Genomic DNA, 23052 nt, shown 5'->3' with positions numbered 1-23052 from the left:
GTGGAAGTGGTGTTTAGCTGTCTCGCCTACTCCCCACATAATGGGTCGTGACAGTAGCTGTGAGGCTTATTTAACTTAACTGGTGAATAACTTGCATGGCGAAGCTATTCAGCGAGTTGTTGTTTTTATATCCACTAAACCAGTAAGGGGATTTTTTCCCCCTTCCCTTCTTAGTCATTATAATGCCAAAAAGAACAATAGCCAACTCAAGATAACTAACAATTAACAGTGTATCTATTTTTTATATTAGAGCATCACTGAACATCTTATTTTGAGCATTTTAGCAAAGGTTAAAAATGTCATTTAGACTGTTAAGATATAGAAAATATCCAGGAAACATGAACTTCACTTCTTTACAAATTGTATGTGAGCTAAAGCGTATGTTACATCAATACTAAATAATCCAATATACTCTATTGCTGTGGTCATACTGCTGGCCCAATAAATGAAATGGGTTCTCTCAACTGCTCTCTGTGGTTATGAAAACGGCTGACATTTACAGTCATACTTTAACAGGCTGTATAATTCACCATACAGGTTAAGAAAATTATGCATGCTTACTGTAAATTGAACAAGTATGAAAACAGTTATTGGGCTTAGAGAAGGGGCAAACATGAATAACAATACACAGTAGGGGAACAATGGAGTAGTCCTAGAGCGCCATCCTGTGTTCGTTTTTTAGGTTTGCATTAGATTAAGGGCTATTAGGAGCATCATTTCATTTCGCCTCTTAGGTACTTCCTTACAAAAATACCAGACTGTTTTCAGATAGTGGTAAGATGATTCAGTATTTATATACTGCTTGGCCAATTATTACATTGACAAAAACAAAATTAAAATGTTCATTTATTTCACATAGTATAGCATCACAAATACATGAAATCAATCATCCATCACAGTTCTGATGTGCAAGTGTTTATTTTCAGGCGACTGTTAATGACTAGGTTGATAAGATCTCGGGGCCTGTTTGAAGAAGCAAGATCACCGAAAGAGAGTTACCGGAATAACTTTGCAGAGTAAAATCCGAAAACTACACCAAATCTGGAACGTGAATGTTTTACAGGCGCTTTACTCAGCAAATGTATCAAGATAACATGTTAATCCTGCTTTGTGAGTCAGGATCCTGGTCTACCTCCTGATTAAAGAAACAGACATGAACATATTGTGTGTCCTTGTAATGGCAAAAGTAATGAAATTTGGTCTTTTTCCTCCTTGTTTATCGGTTTAATCGTGTGGTTAGTTTCATTTTCACTTTCTCACCTTTGAATGCAATGAGCAGTGTTACGGTTAAGAACAATACAAGTTGACAACAAACCAATGTATGCATGCTTGGAATGGGTACATTTTTTTATTCTTGTGAATCCTGCTGAACTGAGCCAAACTAAATACAAAACATAGGTTAATCATTTTGGGCAGGACTGAAACTGTAGGTGGAAAAACATGCACGTTTCAACCAGTTCATATCATCATCCCAAAATGTCTTAAGACTGCTAATGTGGAGTGTGAACCCCTCCACCAGTCCTCCATCTCAGCCCAATGTATTCTTTCTTAGGTGGCAACAAATAAAGGTCTTAATCACGACATATTTCCATCGTTTTACCGTTTCTGAGTCATTTAATCATTTTGGCAGTGCTTTTGCAAAGACCATTTCCAAATTTCCACCAAACTCTTTTTTTTTTTTTACAAACTACTATAAAGTCAATCAAAAAATTGATTTTCAGTGGAATACACAGAAGAGTTACTTTCACTGATTGAAAATAGTTTATTATGCTAAGCTGCTGTTATTGAGAAGAAAGACATACACTCTTGCTGTAAAAAGATCCCAGTCTGGGATCTAATCAAAACCTTTCATTGACACTTCAACAAACACGCTTGCATCCATCCACCCACACACCTGCACACCCCTGCACACACACACCTACATCTACACACCTACACACACACACACACACACACACACATACCTGCATACACCCACACCCACACAATTGGATGGACAGCACAATCCCTTTTCAGTCTGTTCACAAAACCTTGTTTTCCCTTCATAAGTGAAACCAAAAAGCGAGTTTTGGGCAGCATTCAGGTAGGGTGAGGTGAGTGGTGGTTAGAGAAAGCTTGCTCTGCAGACAAGCTTTATCTACATAAGGCCATCTCTGAACATATGTGGGTTAGGACTAGCAGTTCACATCCACCATCTATTTTTTATTTTTTTATCCGCACAGAAGTGGTCGGGGTGGGTTCATCACTAGATAAGATTCCTGCAAACTGACTTCACAGTTTGTCCATAAACAAGAGGTTACAACAAGGGTTTGTTTTCCCTCCTCCCATTGTTCATTAAGGAGGGACCAGCAGCTAATTATCACAGCCTTTGACTGCTTTAGGGAATCCAAAGAAAGATCCTGAACCTTTTCCTGTCCAGGGACAGTTTGACTCTCTTTGACTTCCTCACAGCCATCACGGTGCCTTGCATTCACCTGAAACGAATGCTGAAATTTCCCTTCTATCTTAGCTTGATAAGCCTAACCCCGATGTGCTCCTGTGTTGTCTCACACACTCTTGGCTCAAGCTGTTTCGCAGTACTTTGGGTGCTGGGAGCAAGGGATTGTGATTGGCGTGCCGGTGAGCCCCAGTTGAGCAGTCTCTCCTCTATAGGCTCTCTAGCCCTTCTCCATCCTTCCTTTCTCCTCTTTTTGCGTCTTTTTATTTTTTATTTTGCATCAGTGTCTAGACAGTGTTGCGCGGCGTGCCATTCAGTGCAACGGCCTTGGTGCAGGGCGAGCCCACCGCCTGAGAGCCCACTGGACGCTGGGTGGAAACGCCCACCTCAAATACTTCATGGATGGCCTTCCGGAAACAGTGGAAGTTGTAGTCTATTAATCCTAAAGTGGCAAGAAAGACACACAGATTTTATTATGACATCTTGCTTTGTAGCAATATACACTAAAGAAGGTCAGTGTTTTTGCATTTCAAATACATGGGCCAGACATGACCATCAAACAGGCTAGGGGGGGGGGGGGTGGGGGGTGGCTCTGGCATCATGTAGTTCCTAGAGCATTTCTTCTTTTTTCATGGGATTGAAATAAATTGACGTTGATTCAGCATATAGATCAAAGGGTCAGAAATGTCCTGATTACAAAAAAAAAAAAATTTAACTGAAGGAAAAATGCACATACAGTTATTTGGTGTATTCATAGTCATGTTAGGCTCTTAACTACCGTATTGGTCCGAATATAAGACGTTTTTTTTTTCCTAGAAAAAAGTCTGAAAAAGTGGGGTTGTCTTATAATCGGGGTCTAGACTTTCAGCTGTTCAAGTCGCAGAACGTAAGGGACGTCACCTGTTTCAACAGCCCGCCCACACACACACACACACACACACACACACACACACACACACACACACACACACACACACACACACACACACACACACACACACACACACACACACACACACACACACACACACACACAGTAAGGGACGTCACCTGTTTCAACAGCCAATAGAGAAGTCAGCTATAAACTACAGAAATAAAATGATAATCCGTTTTATGTTAATGTTACAAACAGCTGGTCGAAAAAAGCCGAGTTTTAGACGGAGCTTCAATGACCGCCCGGAAGCACGGTAACGTTATATGGTGGAGACAGATAGAGTGTGACTGAAGAGAGAGAGAGCCCAGCGGCGTTAGAACAAAGCCGTGACTCGGAGAAATAAAACGTGTTTTCGCCGATTCATCACTAGAAGTGTAACTGTAGTAAACATCTCAATATCACTAATGTTATCCACATTCATACATAGACGAAACAAATGATATATCCAGCTACAAAAAGCCTGGAAGTCGGAAGTAGAACGGAAGTACAACGAGGCGTTGTCATGGAGATGTTACACCGTCTACAAATGCAAACAGTCTTAGCGTGGTCCTCAAAGTGGCTGCTTCCAAGAGATTGACAGGAGAGTGTGTGATTACGTGACAGAAAAACGGAATGATGGGATGCCCATTACCAGAGCACTCATTCAGCTGAAGGCCTTGGGAATATTTACCATTAATTTAAGTGTGACATTTTCATCTAAAAAGATGTTAAAAACAACAGCCTAATAAAATTATTTTCTTTATGAAAACAACATTTGGCTTTTAGAAAGTATTTTTCTAAAAATGAGTCTTGAAGGGGGGGTTGTCTTATATTCGGACCAATACGGTATTATTTGCGATGTGTTGTAAGAACATGAAAAGTGGGAGGAGAGGTAGTGCTAGAAGTATCTCAGGAACTAATCATTTTGTATTTGTTTTCATGCATCCAACACGCACAGATTCAAGTTTTTTTTTCTCCATAAACTAGTATTATGGTGCATCCAAAAATGTACCACAAAACTTCTACATGATAAAGACAGAATAACATGAACATCTGTAGAATAATGTAACCCAATGCAATACCCATCCACAACCGTTTTAAAGCTGATTACTCCCTGTGGAGACTGACAGGTGTTGATTTTCCTCTATGGTCACTTTTGAGACATTGAGCTGTAGTTTGTGGTCTGCTCTTGTATTGCATTGTAACAGGAACACCTTATAGTAATGCAATTTCTATATATGTAATAAAGTAATAAACTAGGGCTGTGAGCATTAACGCGTTAATCGCGATGCGATTAAGGGCCGAGCATAATGCGTTAATTTTTTTTAATCGTATGCCGCCATTTATTAATTTATTTTCACTTCACTCGGCTTTGCGTTGTGCCTAACAGACTACTATTTTGCCGTACTTCCTCGTAACACATCCTGCTGCTGCAGGAATAGCAACGCGGATTTCGGTGCCTCATTCTGGTGCCACTGATATGTCTGCGGTTCTCTCTGATGCTCTGAAACAGACATTACAGGCAACAGAAACATCGCTGCACGTGACGCTAGTTAACACTATACTCGACAGCAGCTAACGTTAGCCTACCGCTAGCTAGTAGCTGGATTAAACACAGTTACAATGCTGACAGCTAACGCTAAACGGTGTAAAGTGTGACTGTATTTCACTGTAGAGGATTCAACACCGGGATGCAGCTGCCGTTGTCGGAAAAACACAGACGGTGCGTTCAATGAAACCGGTAATTTACAGCCTCGTGGTGCATTCCAAGTTGTTGTTAAATGCCATTTTCCCATCTGGTGGTTGTTTTTGTCATTCAACAGCTATTTACTAGTGAGTATTCATGTAGTTCTCTGAATGATTTGTATATGCGACAGGAAGATGTTTGTTAAATAAGTAAATTTGTGATGTCTTGTAATCCCCATGTGGGATGGGCCAAAATGTTTGGCATGACACAGAAATAAAACATAACTAAAACTAAGTGAAATAAGTTATTGTTATAGTGATTACATTATTATTAAACATTTAATTTTGACGATATGGCCTTAGCAATAAATAAGCCATTCTTTAATGTCGCCAACTGTTTAGTACCCTTCTTTTTTTAACTTTCTTAAAAAGTATCGGTTCAGGCACCGGTACCGTTTTAAAAGTACCGCTTTAGCACCGTTATCCAAACCAAACAATACCCAACCTCAATATCTGTCCAACCTGAGTTTTCTGTTGCACGACTAAAAACAACTTTTGAACGTACACATGTTCCACCAAAACAAGTTCCGTCCTGAGGCTATTTTGCAGCGGCACCGTGGCTCCGCCCAGCACTTAGTGCCCCCCAAGACGAAGAAGAAATGCCAATAAACCAGAGCACGTTTTTCTCCTATCCCGGAATGTTGTGTGGACTAGGCAATGCGAGACTACCATTAGCCTAATTAAGCCAAATGAGCTCCAGGGGATCACAGAATTCTCTGACAGTTTACCTTTGCGCTCAAAGCTTTCTTCCCGCAGGATGCAGACAAGGGCCAGGAACTTGGTGACCTCTTTCAGGTACAGCACAGTGGTGTTGTTGAGCTTGATGATGGCCATGGACTCCTTGTCGTAGGCACTGCCACTGCCGTCTTCCCTCAGACTGGTGTGGCACAACACAACACCACAGTGTTCAGGGGGAAATTAAAATGGAATTAATTGCAGCTTGTGGTTGGGTTTAATTAAGCAAATAAATGCATAAATTAAAGCATGCTTCAATGAAAGCATCCGCAGACAACACAGGGGCGAACTCTCTTAAATCATTAAGACATTTATGTTTAAAAAAAAAAATCTACTGTATCGATGCTCTTCCCTATGTCTTCAATCCACTTATTATAAAGTTTAAGTCTGCCAAAATTCAAAATGCATCTGAATGACAGGAAAAGGTGAAAACACAACTCATACCTCAATTATAAAAACACACTCACCCATAGATGCAGGAGACGTCAATGACCACGTCGATCATATCACAGCACAGTTCATAGGACTGCATGTCTACAGGAGAGCTGTCTGTAGCGATGTAGATCTTACTGACCACATCAAACAGAAAGGCCTTCTCTATCCCTGAATTCTGTCAGGGAGAAATATTAGGTGAAGGATGACAGAGAGGAAGAGGAATGCAGGAGGAAGAGACAAAGGACAGAAAGGGGGTGTTAGAAATGTATAATGCGGTAAAAACGTTGGACATTTGATAGAGGTGGGCGATATGATGACAAATGCTGTGAGACAATACTAATTTGGCACCAGTCAAAGATTTTACTAGGGCAACAACTAACGATTTGTTTCTTGATTAATTGTTTGGTCTATAAAAACAGACCATAATGAAAACACATTTCCCTGAAGCGAAAGTTGGCATAATAAAATTGCTTCATTTGTCCAGCCAACAGTTCAAAACCCAAAGATAGTCAGCTTCCAATCACAAACCAAATTAACCAGCAAATACTTACATTTCAGAATTTGGATGTGGTGAATTTTCAGTGTTTCTGCTTTAAAAAAAAAAAAAAAAGTACTTGCATATCAACACTTTACATATTCTGTGTTGAGCACCATAACACTTTAATACACTGCCCTGCTTTTTTTAATCTGGTTTTATATATTTCAGTCTATGTATATATTCTTACGTACGTCTGTATGATTATCTTTTCCTGTTGCACAGCAAGAAAACTGACAAATAAATTAATCTTAATCTTACTAAAACGATGAAATTATGTTATATTGTTTTAGCCCTATGTTTTTTTATGCTGTTTATAGTAGTAGTAGTAGTAGTAGTAGTAGTAATCCTTTTAATTAGGGATGTCCCGATCAGGTTTTTTTGCCCTCGAGTCCGAGTCATTTGATTTTGAGTATCTACCGATACCGAGTCCCGATCCGATACTTCTATAATAATTCAACTTTATAATACCTCCAGACCGCAGACATACTCGCGCTTTCCGCTTCAAGCTGCTTCCGTGTTCTACTTTGCCGGCATTTAACCAAATAACCAAATTTAACCAATTAACCAAATAACCAATCTCTGCAACAAAGTGATGTCATGCCGCACGCGTTGCTGTTTCTGTGTGGAGTCAAAAGGGTCTAACTCTGTGCCACCGCATAACTATAGATGTGTTAAAAAATAATGAGAATATATATACATATATATCCGAGTCCTGATCGGGAGGTAACGTCCGATTCCGATCGAGTCTGAAACCACGTGATCGGGCCCGATTTCCGATCACGTGATCGGGCCCGATTTCCGATCACGTGATCGGATCTGGACATCCCTACTTTTAATATCTCAGTAGTGTTTAGGCCATTGTCAGCTAATGTCACAAATCAGTGAGATTAACTGCATGTTGGGAATGTTGAATTTTTATATGATTTTGCATCAATGAAATACCTTTATTTGTCAGGTATTGAATTTGATCGATTAGAAAAAAGAAAAAAAAAACAACTCCTGTCTATACATTTTATTCATTAACAATATTTCAATAGATTTTCCCGAAATGTATCAATACACATATTAAAATGTGCCAAAAGTTGTGTGAGCATTCCTAAGGAAGTCCAGTACTGATGTTAAATTATGTTTTGACTATCAACCTTCTTCATTTCACCATGTGTACTATTGATAGATGTAAATACTGTGATTTAAATTCCATATACCATGATAGAGGATTGTATTCATATCGCCCATCGCTATAAGACAGCCATGAAAAAAACAGGCATCTAAAAGAAGCACTGGGCTGCACTACACAAAGCTTCAAAATACAAGGTTTGACAGTTTCAATGCCACTTTAATCCTCTCCTGTCAAGAAGACAGGATGTGTGCCAATAAGCGACATATACACAACCAAAAATCAAACGTTTCAAAGCTGAATCTTGCAAGTCATTCCAGAGGCAGAGGCACGGAGTTCAATTAAATGCTCTTTGAAGTATTTCTCAGTACTTAATCATGAAATATAACATCCAAAAAGAGAGATGGAGCTTTACACTTAACCATCATTTTGTCTGACACTGAATACTTTTCTTAAACGGTCTAAACGGTCTGGATACCAGACTAGTAAGTTCATTTTGGAAAAAATATTTGTAAATATCGTGTGAGGCGGGGCTGCTTGTTGGGTGTTATCGACAGCAATATTAAAATATTATCATTGGGAATATGTGCAACATCCACAGACCAGCATTACAATCAAGGACTATGAGGGCATTGGAGGAACTGCTCACCATAAAGGGCATCAGAGCAGGCAGTGACTCACATAAATCACGCTGGTCAATGACAAACTTACAAAAGCTTCATTCACAAAGAGTTGGCTGTTCTTAACTTACAGAAATGAAGATGTTTAGGAGGTTCTCCAGAGTGGGAAGCTGAGGGATGAGCTTCTGCACCACTTTGCTAAAGGCCTCAAAGATGGAGTGGTCGTAAATACTTGTCAAGTAAAAGCTGAATGAGAAAAACAAAAAAGGAAGTGAATAAGCAGTTAATAGTAGGAAACACTTCTCACTTCCTCAAACACATATGAAAGCAGGTAAAAATACAGATAGTCACGAGTTCGCATGACAAACAGACACAGGATGGTAGAACAGAGATGTTAATCGAAGCGTTTAAGCCGGATTCAGACATAAAAAAACACTAGAATGAAAAACAAATGTTAGCAAAAATTGTAATAAACAAAAAAAATTGTCATATGACAAAAGTGGACACACATGACTCATGAACTTTAGCAACTAAGATATATAAATAAAAAAAGGTCAGACCCTAAGGAAGCCAGTGACTTGAGCCAAATGGAACTGTCTGCATACACTTGGCTAAGCTCAACTTTACAATGCATTACAGTGATGAAAGCACCAGAGAGCCACAAGGCAGAGCCAAAAAAAAAAAAAAAAAAAAAAAGCATCTCAGCTCCGCTATATATCCTGGACCGCTCCGGCTGTCTAGCTGAAATAAACAATAATCTCACCCCACATAAAACACAGTGCAGCGTGTGCCAGCACAGAGCAAACATCAACGGTAAAGCTGCTGCAGAGCTGACCGGGATCAGCCAGGACAGCCTGTTTAATGTCGTACGTAGCAAGTTTCTCTACACAGTGTGTCAGGGTGAAGGCTGCAGTTAATCATTATTTTTATTTTTTGTTTGGGGCCGCAGCACACGATCGATTAATCTGTTGATACATTTCCTATAAAATGTAATAAAAACCGTGAAAATCAACTGTCAATCTTGCAGAGCCCAAATTGATGTAATCTTGCTGACTTTTTGGTTTTATCTGACCAGTGTTTAAAATCCCCAAAATATTACATTTACAACAACAAACCAGAGAAAATTATCACATTTGCGAAGCTGGAACCGTAATTATTTTGTTTGCAGTTTGCATTGATAGAAAAAAACTTTAAGTTGACTGCATCAATTATTAAAATTGTTACCAACTAATTTTCATTACGTCGGCTAATCTATTATTCTTTCAGCTCTATTATGGAATCATTTATTGATAACCTGATTAGTCGTGTGATGAATGGCTATCAAAAATATGCTGACGGTATTCAATTTACAGTGTATAATGGCGAAAAGCAAACAAATCCTCACATTTAACGAGCACATAATTACCGTACTATTTTACTTGAAAAATGACTTAAATGACTTCTGTAATCAATTAACAATACTGTCATGAATTAGGTTTCTGTCTATTGACTAAGCCATTGATCAAGTGATTATTTCAGCCGAGGCCTTTTGAAGGACTATTTCCTCAGGTTACATGACGCAGTAATATTTTCCTCAGAAAACAACAAGCCAATAAATCTCCAGCAGCAATGATGATGTTGTGAACTACTGTACAGTGACAATATGGGCAATATGACATATTTTGGCGTAATTTAGCCTTTACTTAAATATGTCAGACCATGGGACCTTGGATCATATCCGCTCTGGTATCTGAAGCATGGGTCATTGTTTCTTCATTAGGAAGTCAAAGAGGAATCTCACAGTAACACTAAGAGTATGCAGGCCACAGGCTGCTGTACATCAACACTACTGAAATCACAGAACTAACCGACCAATAAGCTCCCGCCCTGAATTGCTGTGTCACACACAGATATCTTCACACACGTCAGTTCTAGTTTGTGCTCTTGAGTTTTGGCTTTATGAAAGCACCTCCCTACCCTATTATGTTGTCTCATGTTATCACTGATACACACAAGCTTTCATATTGATGTAATTTAACCATTTAATCTAGCACTGTTTACTTCTGCATTGTTTACCCGTTTACATTTACTGCACTGTTTACATTTACTCCTGCACTGTTTCATCAATGCCCTTGCACTGCTTACACCCAAAAATGCACAATATATTTATTTTTTTATTCCATAACCTGCCCATAAACCTGTGCAATATACATATGTATATCACATGCATGCATGTATGTATGTATGTATGTATGTATGTATGTATATATATCTTATATAGAATGTCTATTTAAACTCTGTACATAACCCTCTATACTCCTTATCTGTCACTGTAGACCTGTAATCTGGAAAACCTGTATTTATCTAACTATACACTGTTGTACATAATTAATCTCTATCGTCTACATAACTGCTCAATACTGTACTCAACCTGCACTTTGGTATTTAATGCTTCTTTTGCACTTATGGTTGGATGTCAACTGCATTTCATTGGCTCTGTACCTGTACTCTGCTAAATGACCATAAAGTTGAATCTAATCGAATAACGCTGCTCAGGGAAGTTTTACATAATGTTGGAACCATCTTGATAAAATTCCTACTCTGGAATTAAATTCCAAGTCATATGCCTCAGATAATGATGGTGTTGTACTACATGTGCAGACTCAGGTGACACGAATTGGGACACTTTAAACTGTTCGGTGAATGCAGCCTTATTTTCAATTTGGAACTTGTGTGTGTGCTGTGGTTAAAAAAAAAAAAAAAAAAAGAACATACTGATGTGTGAGCAAGCATTATGTAGTTGAAGGTAGGTTGTTGATTTGATTTTGTGACAGTGGCCGTTAGACATCGCTGTCCAAACAAAACCACGTATCTCCAATTTTGGTGATTTTGATATTTTCAGATGAACTGAAGGATTAAAAAAGTTACTTCATGAGTTGAGATCTACTAGTTCTTAAGATATGTAACCCATAATACACAGAGTGTGTGTGTGTGTGTGTGTGTGTGTGTGTGTGTGTGTGTGTGTGTGTGTGTGTGTGTGTGTGTGTTGGACTATAATTTGAATGACTCTGTACACCAACATGTGCTTGCATAGGCAGCAGGGATGAAATGATGTATTCTTCAGCCTTTTACAGATGTTGAAAAAAAGAAATCAAAATGTTAAATTAAGCGTACCTGAGATGCAGCTTTTCTAAGCTAGCGTCTGCCAGATCGTCATTGGCTCTCTGATGGATGTCTCTCTGAGTCTCGATCTTGTGATCGTCTGACAGGCCATCCACTTTGTGGATAAACACCTCAAAGTTGATCTCTGGATTGACCCGATAGGCCCGAGACACTGTGAGGTGAAGTCTGCCCAGGGCCTCCACATAATCATCCTAAAAGGAAGAAAGTAACACATTAATACACATATTGAATAAGTACAGCTTTTCAGACAGTACATAATAAAATTGCCACAAATGCATTACGAAAGTACCCTACAATCCATATTTTAGTTCACAATTATCTTCTATGACTGCATTAATGCACACAATTCACCATATAATGAATGGCCTTTGTTTCTGCTATACTGTCAGCTGAGTTAAAGCATTTGAGAAAAAAAAAAATCAAGCTTCTTTAAACATTTTGTTTTTGAAATTGACAATTCTCTCAAAACTGCATGTACCTCCTGCTTGGATGAACATAGTAACGGGCCATTTTAAATATTTCAGTGCAGCAAAAGATTATACATAAGTTAAATTGCAAATACAACCATGCCGCAGCGAATTCATGTCAGTAAAATGAACAGGAAAAATCAACACATGCTGCCTACTAAAAGTGTTAAAGTGACAACACTCACGCACACTTATCTATTGCAGGTGTACGTTCTCATCAGCTTTAAACCAGGTATGAGGAAATGTACTGCTGCATTGTCTTCCAAAACAGCAAGTCAAAAACAAGTCTCCTCAGATATCACTGTGTGACCAACCGCTGAAACTAATTGAATGTGATGCACCTCCCGGAGTACAAATAAACCCTGCAATCAGATCAGCTGTGGCTAACATCATGTGAGATTACTTCTTGAAAGCACCGGCATAAAAGCCATGGCGTGTAATTGTCTTTTATCCTGGCTACACTGGCTGTCCTATCTAGACGGCTTCTACAGGAACTTACATCAACAGTGAGCACTAAAAAAAAAAAAAAAAAAAAGTTTTTCCTTTAAATGTGCAGTTTCACCTTGACAAAAATGGAAAATGTGTGTGTGAGTGTGTCAGAACATTGTCCGATTTTCTATTTGTAAAATGAAATATCCAGTCAGTATCAAGATATTTTTGGTCAGCACATTTGAAACATGACACTGTTGTTGTTTTTATTATGTTTACAGCAGGTAAAACACCACCAAAAAGTGTTGCTGTGAAACAAACGCATCATGTTCCTGTGTTTATGACCAAGTCAAAAAAAAAAAAAAAAAAAAAAAAAAAAAATCACTTTTCTTCTGTTCTTCACCTGAGCATCGATGACAAATATCAAAGCCCCGGTTCCTCTGAAGATCATCTCGTAGTCGAAGGTAGGGTCGAAGAAGTCAACCTGACCTGGGAAGTCCCAAATCTGGAAGTTGACAAAGGAGCTGCTGGAGATGTCGTCCTTGTAGATCTTGTTGGTGCTCTCCAGGAACAAGGTCTCATTGGGAGACATTTTGTGGAACACGACCTGAAATCAGAATTGTGTTCATGTTCAAGAAATGCAGATGACTTGTCTTGGTAAATTTGGTGCGGGTAATCTGGAGTCCTAAAATAATAGTATACGATAGAGAGATCCCTAAATGAAATTAAAATTGTAATGCATTGCTTATGAAATTTACCGAATTCTTTATAACTTTCATAAGTTGACACTGAGATTTGTTTGAAAATGTATCTGGCATCTACCTACAGCCATACATTACAACAATAACTGGTGCTCGGGTTGATCACAGCCAAGAGATGTTAATGGACTGGAAATCCTCCTTGCTACCATGTTTACTAAAGGTGGATGGCTGTATTGGTTTTGATCATACAGATACAAACATTTATGAGATCCAATTCCCTGTCTATTTTATTCTCAAGTATTTGGGGTCTTTTTTTTTTTAGACATATTGTGCAGCACTTTCAGAGTACTGTATTTTCCGGACTATAAGTCGCACTTTTTTTCATAGTTTGGCTGGTCCTGCGACTTAAAGTCAGGTGCGACTTATATATCAAAATATATATAATTTAACATGTTTTTAAATGTTAATTCATACTGACTGACATGAACCAAGGAGTAGGACTCACTGGCTTGTTATGTTCAAGCCTGTTGTTCTGTGTGCTATTGTGTAGTTGAATAACTTGCCTTTCCAGATTAAATGTCTGTTCTTGGTCTTGGATTTTGTGAAATCAATTTCTAAATAAATGCGACTTATAGTCCAGTCCGACTTATATATGTTTTTTTTCCTCTTCATGACACATTTTTTGACTGATGCGACTTATACTCCGGAGCGACTTATAGTCCGGAAAATACGGTACACTTTTTTTTGTCAGCTTTTATCTTTTTTTGTTTTAATGCTTGTTAAAAGGACTGGAACTTCTTGAACATCTTGTTACACGTTATTTAATCTCATTTGCCTATCGAATTACAACGAATGGTGAGCATTTAATAATACAGCAACTTTATATACAGACAACTTTTTGAAAAAGTGTTATTTGGGTTTTTTTCACTAGTCACACAGATGATGATTTCCTTACAATATGTTGCATCTTGCAATATTACCTGTATGAAAATTATATTGTTTTCATGGGAAAGATGATTGTACTGTTTTCTGGTTCATGCATTGATTTAAGCACAAAGACATCGTCACATGAAGAGCAAGAGGAGGGGAAAGGGCACAAGATTGCAGACTCACTCTGATGCAACACATCACTCTACATTCAGCATTTTCCAGCTACACGCTTTAAAACAGTAAGACAGTAAGACTGCAGCTGTATAAAGTGAAGTGTGGTTAAGGGTTGATCAGGGTCTTGGTCTGCTGAATACAGTAACAGGTAGAAAATAACCTGGACCTGGGAGTGTTCTCTCCACCACTGCCATTTTGAGTCAGTGTGTGAGCCACTGAGGTCACAGGCCAATGAACCAGCAAAAAGCCAAATCACATGTTTTTCAGCCCATACTGGAGGCTTACAGGAGAACATTAATCTGAGACTTGACGGTGTGTGGATTACAGAAAAGTAGTACAAGAGTGCACTTCAGTACAGAAAACTGCCATTCATTACTTTTGTATATGTAGGATAGGCTCCTGGCGAGTCTCGCTATACCCAGCCTGATTCTACTTCCCCCTTGAAATTTAACATAAATAATAAAATATCATAGACGGCACAACTGCATCTCATCTATTATTCAAACACAGTGCCCCGTCTGAAAGACTTGAAGAATATAACTGACACAGCGAACCTTGGAGTGATTACCAACTGGGCAAAGTGGGCAACAACTCCAACGGGCCCCAAAAGCCCCAGGCTCATTGCATGTCCATTGGTTTTGATAAGTGGATTCATTGCAAATGTGTTAAGGCATTTACACCACTAAAGTGTGTAGCCATGTCTTGTAGAGGGACCCCGTGTCAAAATCTAATTTTAAGAGCGTTATTGTTTTTGCTATCTATTGGGCACACATGATGCATATTCTTAATTAAATTGTAGTTAACCACATTCCCACAAACAAACACAAATTAACTATCATTGCTGTATAGAATTCAGGGTTTCCTGCAGTTTGTTTTTTTTTCTGCAGAGGTGGACCATCTCACCTGAAACAGACCAGACAACCTCCACCAATACCATAGAATTGATTACGCTTTTAGTAAATATTACATTAAGCTATAGGAGAAAACAGAGGTGCTATTCCACACAGCATAAGTAACAAGTGTGACTGTTTAGGCCTTCAACTACTAAGTAGATTCATCACAAGACGAGCTGCGTCAGGATCTGGGTGGATTAAAACCACAGGAAGAATGTTTTCTAGGGGAACTGGGAGTACTGGTTAATCTGGACTCAATGGGATCTTCGAGGCCACAGGGTTCATATTGCACCATGCACACGGGGCAGTTGGTGGAGGTTCAGTAGGGGCCCCATAACTCATGAATCCAGCCATGACTTAAATACATAATTAAAGAGCATGTTGGCCACACTGCATGTGCTTTGACTGGTGCACTGATTAAAACTAAGTGTTATGACTTGCAGAATGAAAGGTGTGGTCAAGTTACAGTCATGTGAGAGAGCTACACATCAGACCTACCTCACAGCTGGGTGGGACTAAGATATGTTAGGCATGTTGGACAAGTTGTGAACTAAACAGTCACATGCTTTATGTCCATATATCAGTTAAGATGCACCCGCTGCGTCTCCTGTCCACCAGGTTAATAATTTACTGCTACAGCTACACTAACGTTAGCTAACACTGAAGGCTAACTGGTCATTAGCTGCGGGAGAGGGTTCCATTTCAGTTCTTCCACTCTCATGTAGCTAAACATGTTATCTGCGGGTTCATATAGCTATCATCACTTACGACATGCTAAACTAACTCGCTAGCTATTTTTGGCTAACGTCCCATTTACTGCGTGAAGCAGGGGGAAGGCGCAGTTTAACGTTAACGTCTCTCCCTACCTTCTGTATGGATGATTTGCCACTTCTTCTCAAACCCATGAGAAGGATTCTCGGTTTGCTGTCGGACGGCGCCGGGCTGTCCTCAATGTCGGCCTCCTCTTCACCATAACCGAAATCTTTGGGGAATGAGTCCGCAACCCCGTAGCTGTCAGCCAGCTGTTCCACCTCGTACTGAATCGACATTTTGACCTAACGACGGTCGCTTCCCCCCCTTACTTGTCACTCACCACACCCGTGTTTGTATCGGATGATCGGTATGCACCACAAACACCCGTCACACAATGAAAATAGTTTGTCAATAATGCCCAAGCTACTTGGAAACACTGAGCGTGATCCCACACATTTCCTAAGGATTTCCTCTCCTTTGAAAAAAACTCACCCTTTGTTCCCACCCCTTGATTCTGATTCGCTGTCTGAATTACAACACGAAAAATGATTGGTCGACCGCCTGTCACTCTACTGAGGTTTGTCGCTGTCACCTGACTAGTACTCAGACCTGTATTGTGACCTATCACCCGAATATGAAGCAATACACATTCGTAACAAAACCGTTTAAGATGATTGAGTTTGCAAGAATTACATATACTTTATATATTTTTATTTCCTGTAAAATAAGTGAACATTTGATGAAGGTAGTCAAAAAACAAACCAATACATAGTGGGCAGCGCTGGTGTTCTGCAATATCACCGGCAGATGGTAGCAGAAATCCACGTAAAGTGAAGACTTTAATGGTATTTTCAAAATGTCGGAATTAATCGAGTCGATGGATTTAATTTAGACATATGCCATGTTAAGCGTAGACGCACTTGAGTTAGAGCTTTGCTTCTATCTAGAATTAAAGCCATGGCTTATGTTGTTTCTTAATTGCCAAATTGTTCTTTATTGTCTTTTTTTAGTCATTGTTGTTTCAACTGCTGTGTTTAGTGATTGTTTGTAACGGTTGTTTGTCTGTTTTATTGTTAGTTTCTATGCCTGTATTAGAATATTGTATTATGTGTTTTATTTCTTTAAAGCCTAACCAAGGACAAGGTCTGCAAATTATACATATCCTAATGTCCTATATATGTATATTTTATCTTATATTGAATCGGTTGCAATTCATTTAAATGTAACAATGCCTGCATGTATTGCCCCTGTCAAATTAATTAATTATAAAACATGTTAAATAAAATAAAATAAAATTGTAGAAATACAGGTCTGCGCTAATTACTATTTTTACGATGAACAACTGAAGGCAGCATCCAGACCATTGCTTGAAGGAAGGTGATAAACGAAACTTAACTTCTCCGGCCCCGGCAGTTAACAGTCTATGAGCAGGACACAAAAACTTAACTTAACTATTTCAACAATTTCAACTTTATCATTATGGCACATTATAGAGTAAGTGTATTTGCTGTCGTTTTGTCTTACACTAATGCTCCGTAATCACTTCAGTTTCTTGTCTATTTACTGCAAGTTTACTAAGCTAATATTAGCTAGCTAGCTAGGAGGTTACAAGGTGTTCATCAGTGAATCGAAAGACCACCTGTGACGGCTCATGTTTTGGCTTGGGTGTTGTAACTGTTTGTGGGTAAACTTAAGTTAAATTAATGTCAATAAACCAACTACGAACAGCTTTTTGGCTAACATTATCTGCTGCAGGTCATTTTTTGACAATTTAATGTTTAGTAACTGTTAACTCAAATGATATTAAAAAAAACAGGGCATTCAGGCAAATAAACGACTGATAAGAGATCAGTGTAAAGTACTTTTTTTTTTTCTCTGGTGTATTTTAGTTAACTTGACCTGACAATTGGTTATTGGTTAATAAATAAGTCATTGGTAATAATAAACTTGTCTCTTCATACAGGGCCCAGACCCTAAAAGGGAACAGTTTCGGAGATACTTGGAGAAAGCTGGTGTTGTTGACAGTCTTACTAGTGGTATGGCACTTTTTTGGCACAGGGAAAGGGGGGGGGGGGGCTGCAAACTTAAAAGCAGAGTTCCAGTATAGACAAATGAACAATATATTTTTTTTCAAACCTTGAAGTAATACTAACATTTTATGTAACTTTTTTTCCCCTCTTGGATTTCAGTTCTAGTGGCTCTGTATGAACAACCTGAAAAGCCCAACAATGCTTTGGAGTATCCTTCTATACACACATCCTGAACCATTGGGTTGTTGCAGAAATTGCCTATTGGTTTAGTTGGTTGTGAGTTGAGCCTTGGACTGAAGTTCATACCCCCAGCCACCACTCCAGATAAAGATAATAGTTAAGATAAATGTTGAGAAGTTAATACAGGAGGTCACTGCTTGCTGTTTGTTCTTTAACCAACTCCTTCCCAGATTTGTGAAGCAGCATCTCAATGCTGCTGGTCAGACGTCAGCAGACACTGAGGCTCTGCAGCAGGAGGTGGTTGACTTGAGGCAGAGGTGTGCACGTCTGGCAGAGGAAACCAAAGACCTCAAAACAAAGGTAAGCTTTTGCTGGTTCTTATCATAAAAGTTGTGTGTGTCATCTCAGACAACGTCCTGTTTAACGTAGATGCACTTTTTTCTCCATCTTTCTAGCTGCAGCGTTACGAGCCTGAAGATGGAGCCACAGCTGACTAGTCCGCAGCAGCGCTTTGGCTTCATTATTGTAGTTTTTGTTTATTTTGCTGTCACTTTCAAGACACGAACCCCCTTTTAAGTGAAGGCCAACAATTTTTTTAGGTATCTATTTTTGTAAATCTTATTTTCTACTATGTTTCTTAGAATTTAACTTATTCTGTACATATATGTATATTTCTGTTGTGATTCTGATGTTTCTGGTTTGTTCAGTCTTCACACTTACACTTTATTTCAGATTCACACTTACACTTTATTTCCAAAGATCTGGTGTAAACAGTTGTGAAACACTCAAATGTAAGACACCAGTAAAATAAAGCACAGTCTTGTAATTATTGTCGTATCACTGATTGAACTTGTTTATAAGAGCAGTGTATTAATCAGGCCTTTTATTGGAATAGCAGAGTATTTTAATAGTGTGGTTACTGTGGTCAGATGCAGCTGTGTATTTCAATATAACAGTCATTGCTTTCTACTAAAAATAATACAAAGACAAATGAAGACGGAATCAGAGCACATCTGGTTTAATCAGATTTAATCATTTTAGAGTCAAAACTATGAAGCAGGATAGTAATCAAACAATATTCTTGTTGGTGAGGTCAGTGCTGCTGTGTTAGCTGCTTATTGATATGCTCAGGTAATGGATGAGTATTGACTAAATCCCCCTGCCAATGCCCCAAAACATATAGAGATGAAACTGAACTGCAAATTTCAGACAAAATAATTATCTTAAAAATATTTACTATGGCTTTATGGTACAAATGTATTCATTGCTGTGGGATAGACCGTTTGCCCTTCAAAAGTCTACCGTGCTATGTTACATTTTTAAAAGTGTACTAACTGTGATGTATGTATGTAAGTGTTGCTGTTATCAAAAGTAAATATGTACTGAGGAAATGGAATAGTCGCCAGCCTAAGGAGCAAGTGCAGTAGCCAGAATGTACTATTATTTCACTATATAGTGAAATGATATTGGGATTTTTTACAATGTTATGTCACACTACAATGAGAAACACCACTTAAGACGTCTAATCTATTTGTGGCCCAGTGCAGGCCTTGTATTATACCAAAAAGATGCATGGTTAAAATTATTGTTGTCATGCTAATTTGGTAGCAATACATGCAGGAAGTCACAATAATAAAACAGGTTTATTCCAAAAGCAGTTGAACAAATATATATAACATACTATAGAAAGTCCTGTATTTCTTATTTTAATACAGTACGCCACCAAAAGCAATTTTAAATGTCTATTCCATTGTTTAAACTGGAAGCACGCCACATTATTTAGGCTGAATTGTTAAACGTTTAGAACAAAAACACAAACCAAAATATGCGTAAACTCTCACCAGGCAGCTTATAGGGTTAAATCCTTAATGCAGATACGGTGGTCGAATCGATACACCTGTAACATGGACTGCTGTAAGGAAAAGGTGCATTCACAGTTTAGATTTGCAGGTCTGCTGCTCGTTTGCTTTCATTACTTGCCACTGATGGTTTACAGGTGGAGGAAGGTGGTCTGGGGTTGTGCCTGGATCCTGAGCTGGAGTCATCCACTGACTCTGGGGTGGAGGGCCGGCTTTGATGTTTGGCATCTGATTTTGAGTGTGTTCGAGTGGAGGGAGTTCCACTGCTGGCTTTTGCACCCTCATAGGAGTCTGTGTCAGAGCTTTTACCCTCCGACACTGTAGAGCAATTGAAAGAGCCATGAGCCCTCCACGGCCTCCTTGATGTACTAACTGGCAGTGTGGAAGTGTCAGCTGCCTTCTGTGGGCATTTTGGAAAGTCTGGGCTCGCTCTTTCACTGCCACCATCCTCTTTACTGTGTGGGTGAAGATGCAAAAAGTCCTCAGCCTCCTGTTTTGGATAAATCAGGGAGTCGCAGCATGGAGAGCAGGGCTCATTGGTAGTCAAGGGGCAGTCATAATGTGGGGGGCTTTGAGCTGAACATCTGGAATCATCCAAATTGTGCGGAGTGGCCAGCTCGCCCTGAAGAGGTAGACAAGTTGAAGGTTTGATTAGGTTTGGGTACATAACTGTGCCCTGCATCCTCTCCATCATGAAGTTGTAGTCACTGGGTGCAGAGGCAATTGTTGCCTTTCGGGGTAAATTGGAGCATATTTGCACAACAGATTCTTTTTTACACTTGTTGACATAGTAGTCATCAAGTTCATCTCTCTCGTCTCTCAAGTGAGGGTAGAAGTCCAAGATGCCCTTTTTAATCTTTTTGTAACTCAGATGTATGATCTCCAAGATGTTTAGGAATAGGGAAATTGCAGCAATGCATTGCATGAACACCATGAAGACACTCTTCTCTGTTGGTCTGGAAACATAACAGTCCACAGCATTGGGACAAGGATCGCGCTCACACTTGAAGAGTGGGTAGAGGTGAAAGCCATAAAGGAGGTACTGGCCTGTCATGAAGGCCACCTCCACAACAGAGCGAGTGACAACGTGAGCAACATAGGTACGCAGCAAAGAGCCCCTCAAAGGAGCTTTGTTAAGCTTCCCCTGATCCAGCTGTTTCATTTCCCGCTCAATCCTCTTCCTTGCTTCTGCCAACTCCACGTCGACCAACTCCAGCTCTCTCCGCAGCAGCACTTTCTTCTTCTGCCGTGCCTTCTCCAGCGCCCGCAGCCTGTAGAGAGCGTGGCCCATGTAAACCAGCGACGGAGAAGACACAAAAATGACCTGCAGCACCCAGTAACGGATGAGGGAGATTGGGAAAGCATGGTCGTAGCACACATTCCTGCACCCAGGCTGCTCAGTGTTGCATATGAAGTCAGCTTGCTCGTCGTTCCACACATCCTCAGCTGCCACCCCGAGGACCAGCATACGGAAGATGAACAGGATGGTGAGCCAGATCTTGCCTACCATAGTGGAATGGATATGCACCTCCTCCAAAACCCCCCCGAGAAAGTTCCAGTCCCCCATCTTCACTCTGCCATTGTGACTGGTAGAAAGTCAGTGAAATAGAGAGATGAAATAATTAGAGAAGGAAATCTGATGAAACATTAGGTACAGTACACCTTAGAGGAAATAAGTTGGATTTTAAGACAGACAGCAAAGGTATATTGACAATATAAGCAACCTTTTCAGATTAAAAGAACACAATATAAAGGAGCAAAATTTGCAGTAAAGGACCAAAAAAAAATAGTTAGTGATAATAGATTTCCCAGTTCCAATGGAAGTTTGAAGAAATACAGTACCTTTCAATTGAAAAAAATGAAACATTAACTAGTAGAAACGTTGTGAAGTAAAAAATGCAGAGTATCACATATTTGCAAAACAAAAAGATATATTTAAAGTAGACAGAGAGGACTTGTATATCCAGTGATATGTTCCCTTGGCTGGTCAGCTATCCAGTTTTGCCTTAATAATAAAACCATTCCCCTCAGCACTGTCATTATATAAACCAGGGCACAGTTCTGTGCACTTGTCGTTTCCATTTACCTTGCAGCGGCGTGGACAGACTGCCGGTGGTGACTTAAATCTCCTCGGGTCATGCAGCCCTGGCGCGGTCACCAAAAAGTTTTTAAAAATCGTTAGCACCCTCCACATGAGTCCCAGTACATCACCTAAACCTCCATGACCCGCCTGTGCTTCAGTGTTGCCAGAAACAAAGTGGGAACAACTGAGCTGTTGAGGGAAAGTTGCCAACACAACTCTGAGCAGAGAAAGTCAATACCAACAGCTTCACCAATGCATTTGGATCACAGCCTCACAGTGATGGGGCTGTAACCGGTTGGAACACAGATATTGACCTCACTATTTGCAGACCAGGACTGTTTTTTGTCTTTTCTTTTAATTCAGGCAGTTTTTTTTTACCTTTTCAAACGGAGATGCTGCATTCAACAGCAGAGATGATAACTCACTGAATATATTTTTTGGTGGTTTATTTGGGTGTGTATACATTAGGTGTGGGTGTAAATAACCAAGCTGTTTCCAAATAGATAGGCTACCTTGCTAGTCCAGACTACATGCTTAGGATTTGTTAGCACTCAATTGTTTGGGCCTATTTGCTCCATATGTACAAACAAAGAGAAGGAAACAGTCACTGTGGTTAGAATCCCCATATTATCGATACCAGTTAGTTAACCACACAGCCCTTGTACGATCAATAGTTTTCTACTATAGCAAAGTAATCAATGAGTCATCATGTCCGATTTCATACCCTGCTGCCCCTCTCTGGGTGTAATTAAGTTCTCATGCACTTGACACCTTATTTTATCCCATTTACAAGAAATCTATTACAATGGATTGGTGTGCTTGCCAACTGCTGGTTTGCCAACTTCACACA

The 23052-nt window shown here is 39.5% G+C and overlaps 3 protein-coding genes across 4 annotated transcripts; 1 reads left to right on the top strand and 2 right to left on the bottom strand.

Annotated features, from left to right (window-relative positions):
* Positions 1–829: 829 nt before the first annotated feature.
* On the bottom strand, positions 830–16547 carry rragca (Ras-related GTP binding Ca). Its single transcript, XM_031314682.2, has 7 exons — positions 16164–16547; positions 13003–13206; positions 11695–11894; positions 8673–8787; positions 6299–6441; positions 5825–5973; positions 830–2879 (listed from the first exon to the last, which is right to left on the bottom strand). The coding sequence occupies exons 1-7, from the start codon at positions 16344–16346 to the stop codon at positions 2725–2727; spliced, it is 1149 nt and encodes a 382-aa protein (XP_031170542.1). The 5' UTR covers positions 16347–16547; the 3' UTR covers positions 830–2724.
* Positions 16548–17393: 846 nt separating this feature from the next.
* On the top strand, positions 17394–19090 carry LOC116060918 (c-Myc-binding protein). Its single transcript, XM_031314672.1, has 5 exons — positions 17394–17544; positions 18014–18086; positions 18240–18288; positions 18491–18620; positions 18716–19090. Exons 1-5 carry the CDS (start codon positions 17530–17532, stop codon positions 18755–18757), a joined length of 309 nt encoding a protein of 102 aa, XP_031170532.1. The 5' UTR covers positions 17394–17529; the 3' UTR covers positions 18758–19090.
* A 373-nt stretch (positions 19091–19463) lies between these two features.
* Positions 19464–22405, bottom strand: cx55.5 (connexin 55.5). Of its 2 annotated transcripts, none has more exons than XM_031314658.2 (2): positions 22206–22405; positions 19464–21705 (listed from the first exon to the last, which is right to left on the bottom strand). In XM_031314658.2, exons 1-2 carry the CDS (start codon positions 22256–22258, stop codon positions 20199–20201), a joined length of 1560 nt encoding a protein of 519 aa, XP_031170518.1. In that variant the 5' UTR covers positions 22259–22405; the 3' UTR covers positions 19464–20198. The 2 variants fall into 2 exon arrangements, with proteins under 2 accessions (XP_031170518.1, XP_031170522.1); XM_031314662.2 differs by lacking the exon at positions 22206–22405 and adding an exon at positions 21962–22199.
* Positions 22406–23052: the final 647 nt, after the last annotated feature.

Source organism: Sander lucioperca, chromosome 10 (assembly GCF_008315115.2).
Source record: "Sander lucioperca isolate FBNREF2018 chromosome 10, SLUC_FBN_1.2, whole genome shotgun sequence".
NCBI classification, from domain to species: Eukaryota; Metazoa; Chordata; class Actinopteri; order Perciformes; family Percidae; genus Sander; species Sander lucioperca.
This window is presented reverse-complemented; position numbering and strand designations above follow the sequence as displayed.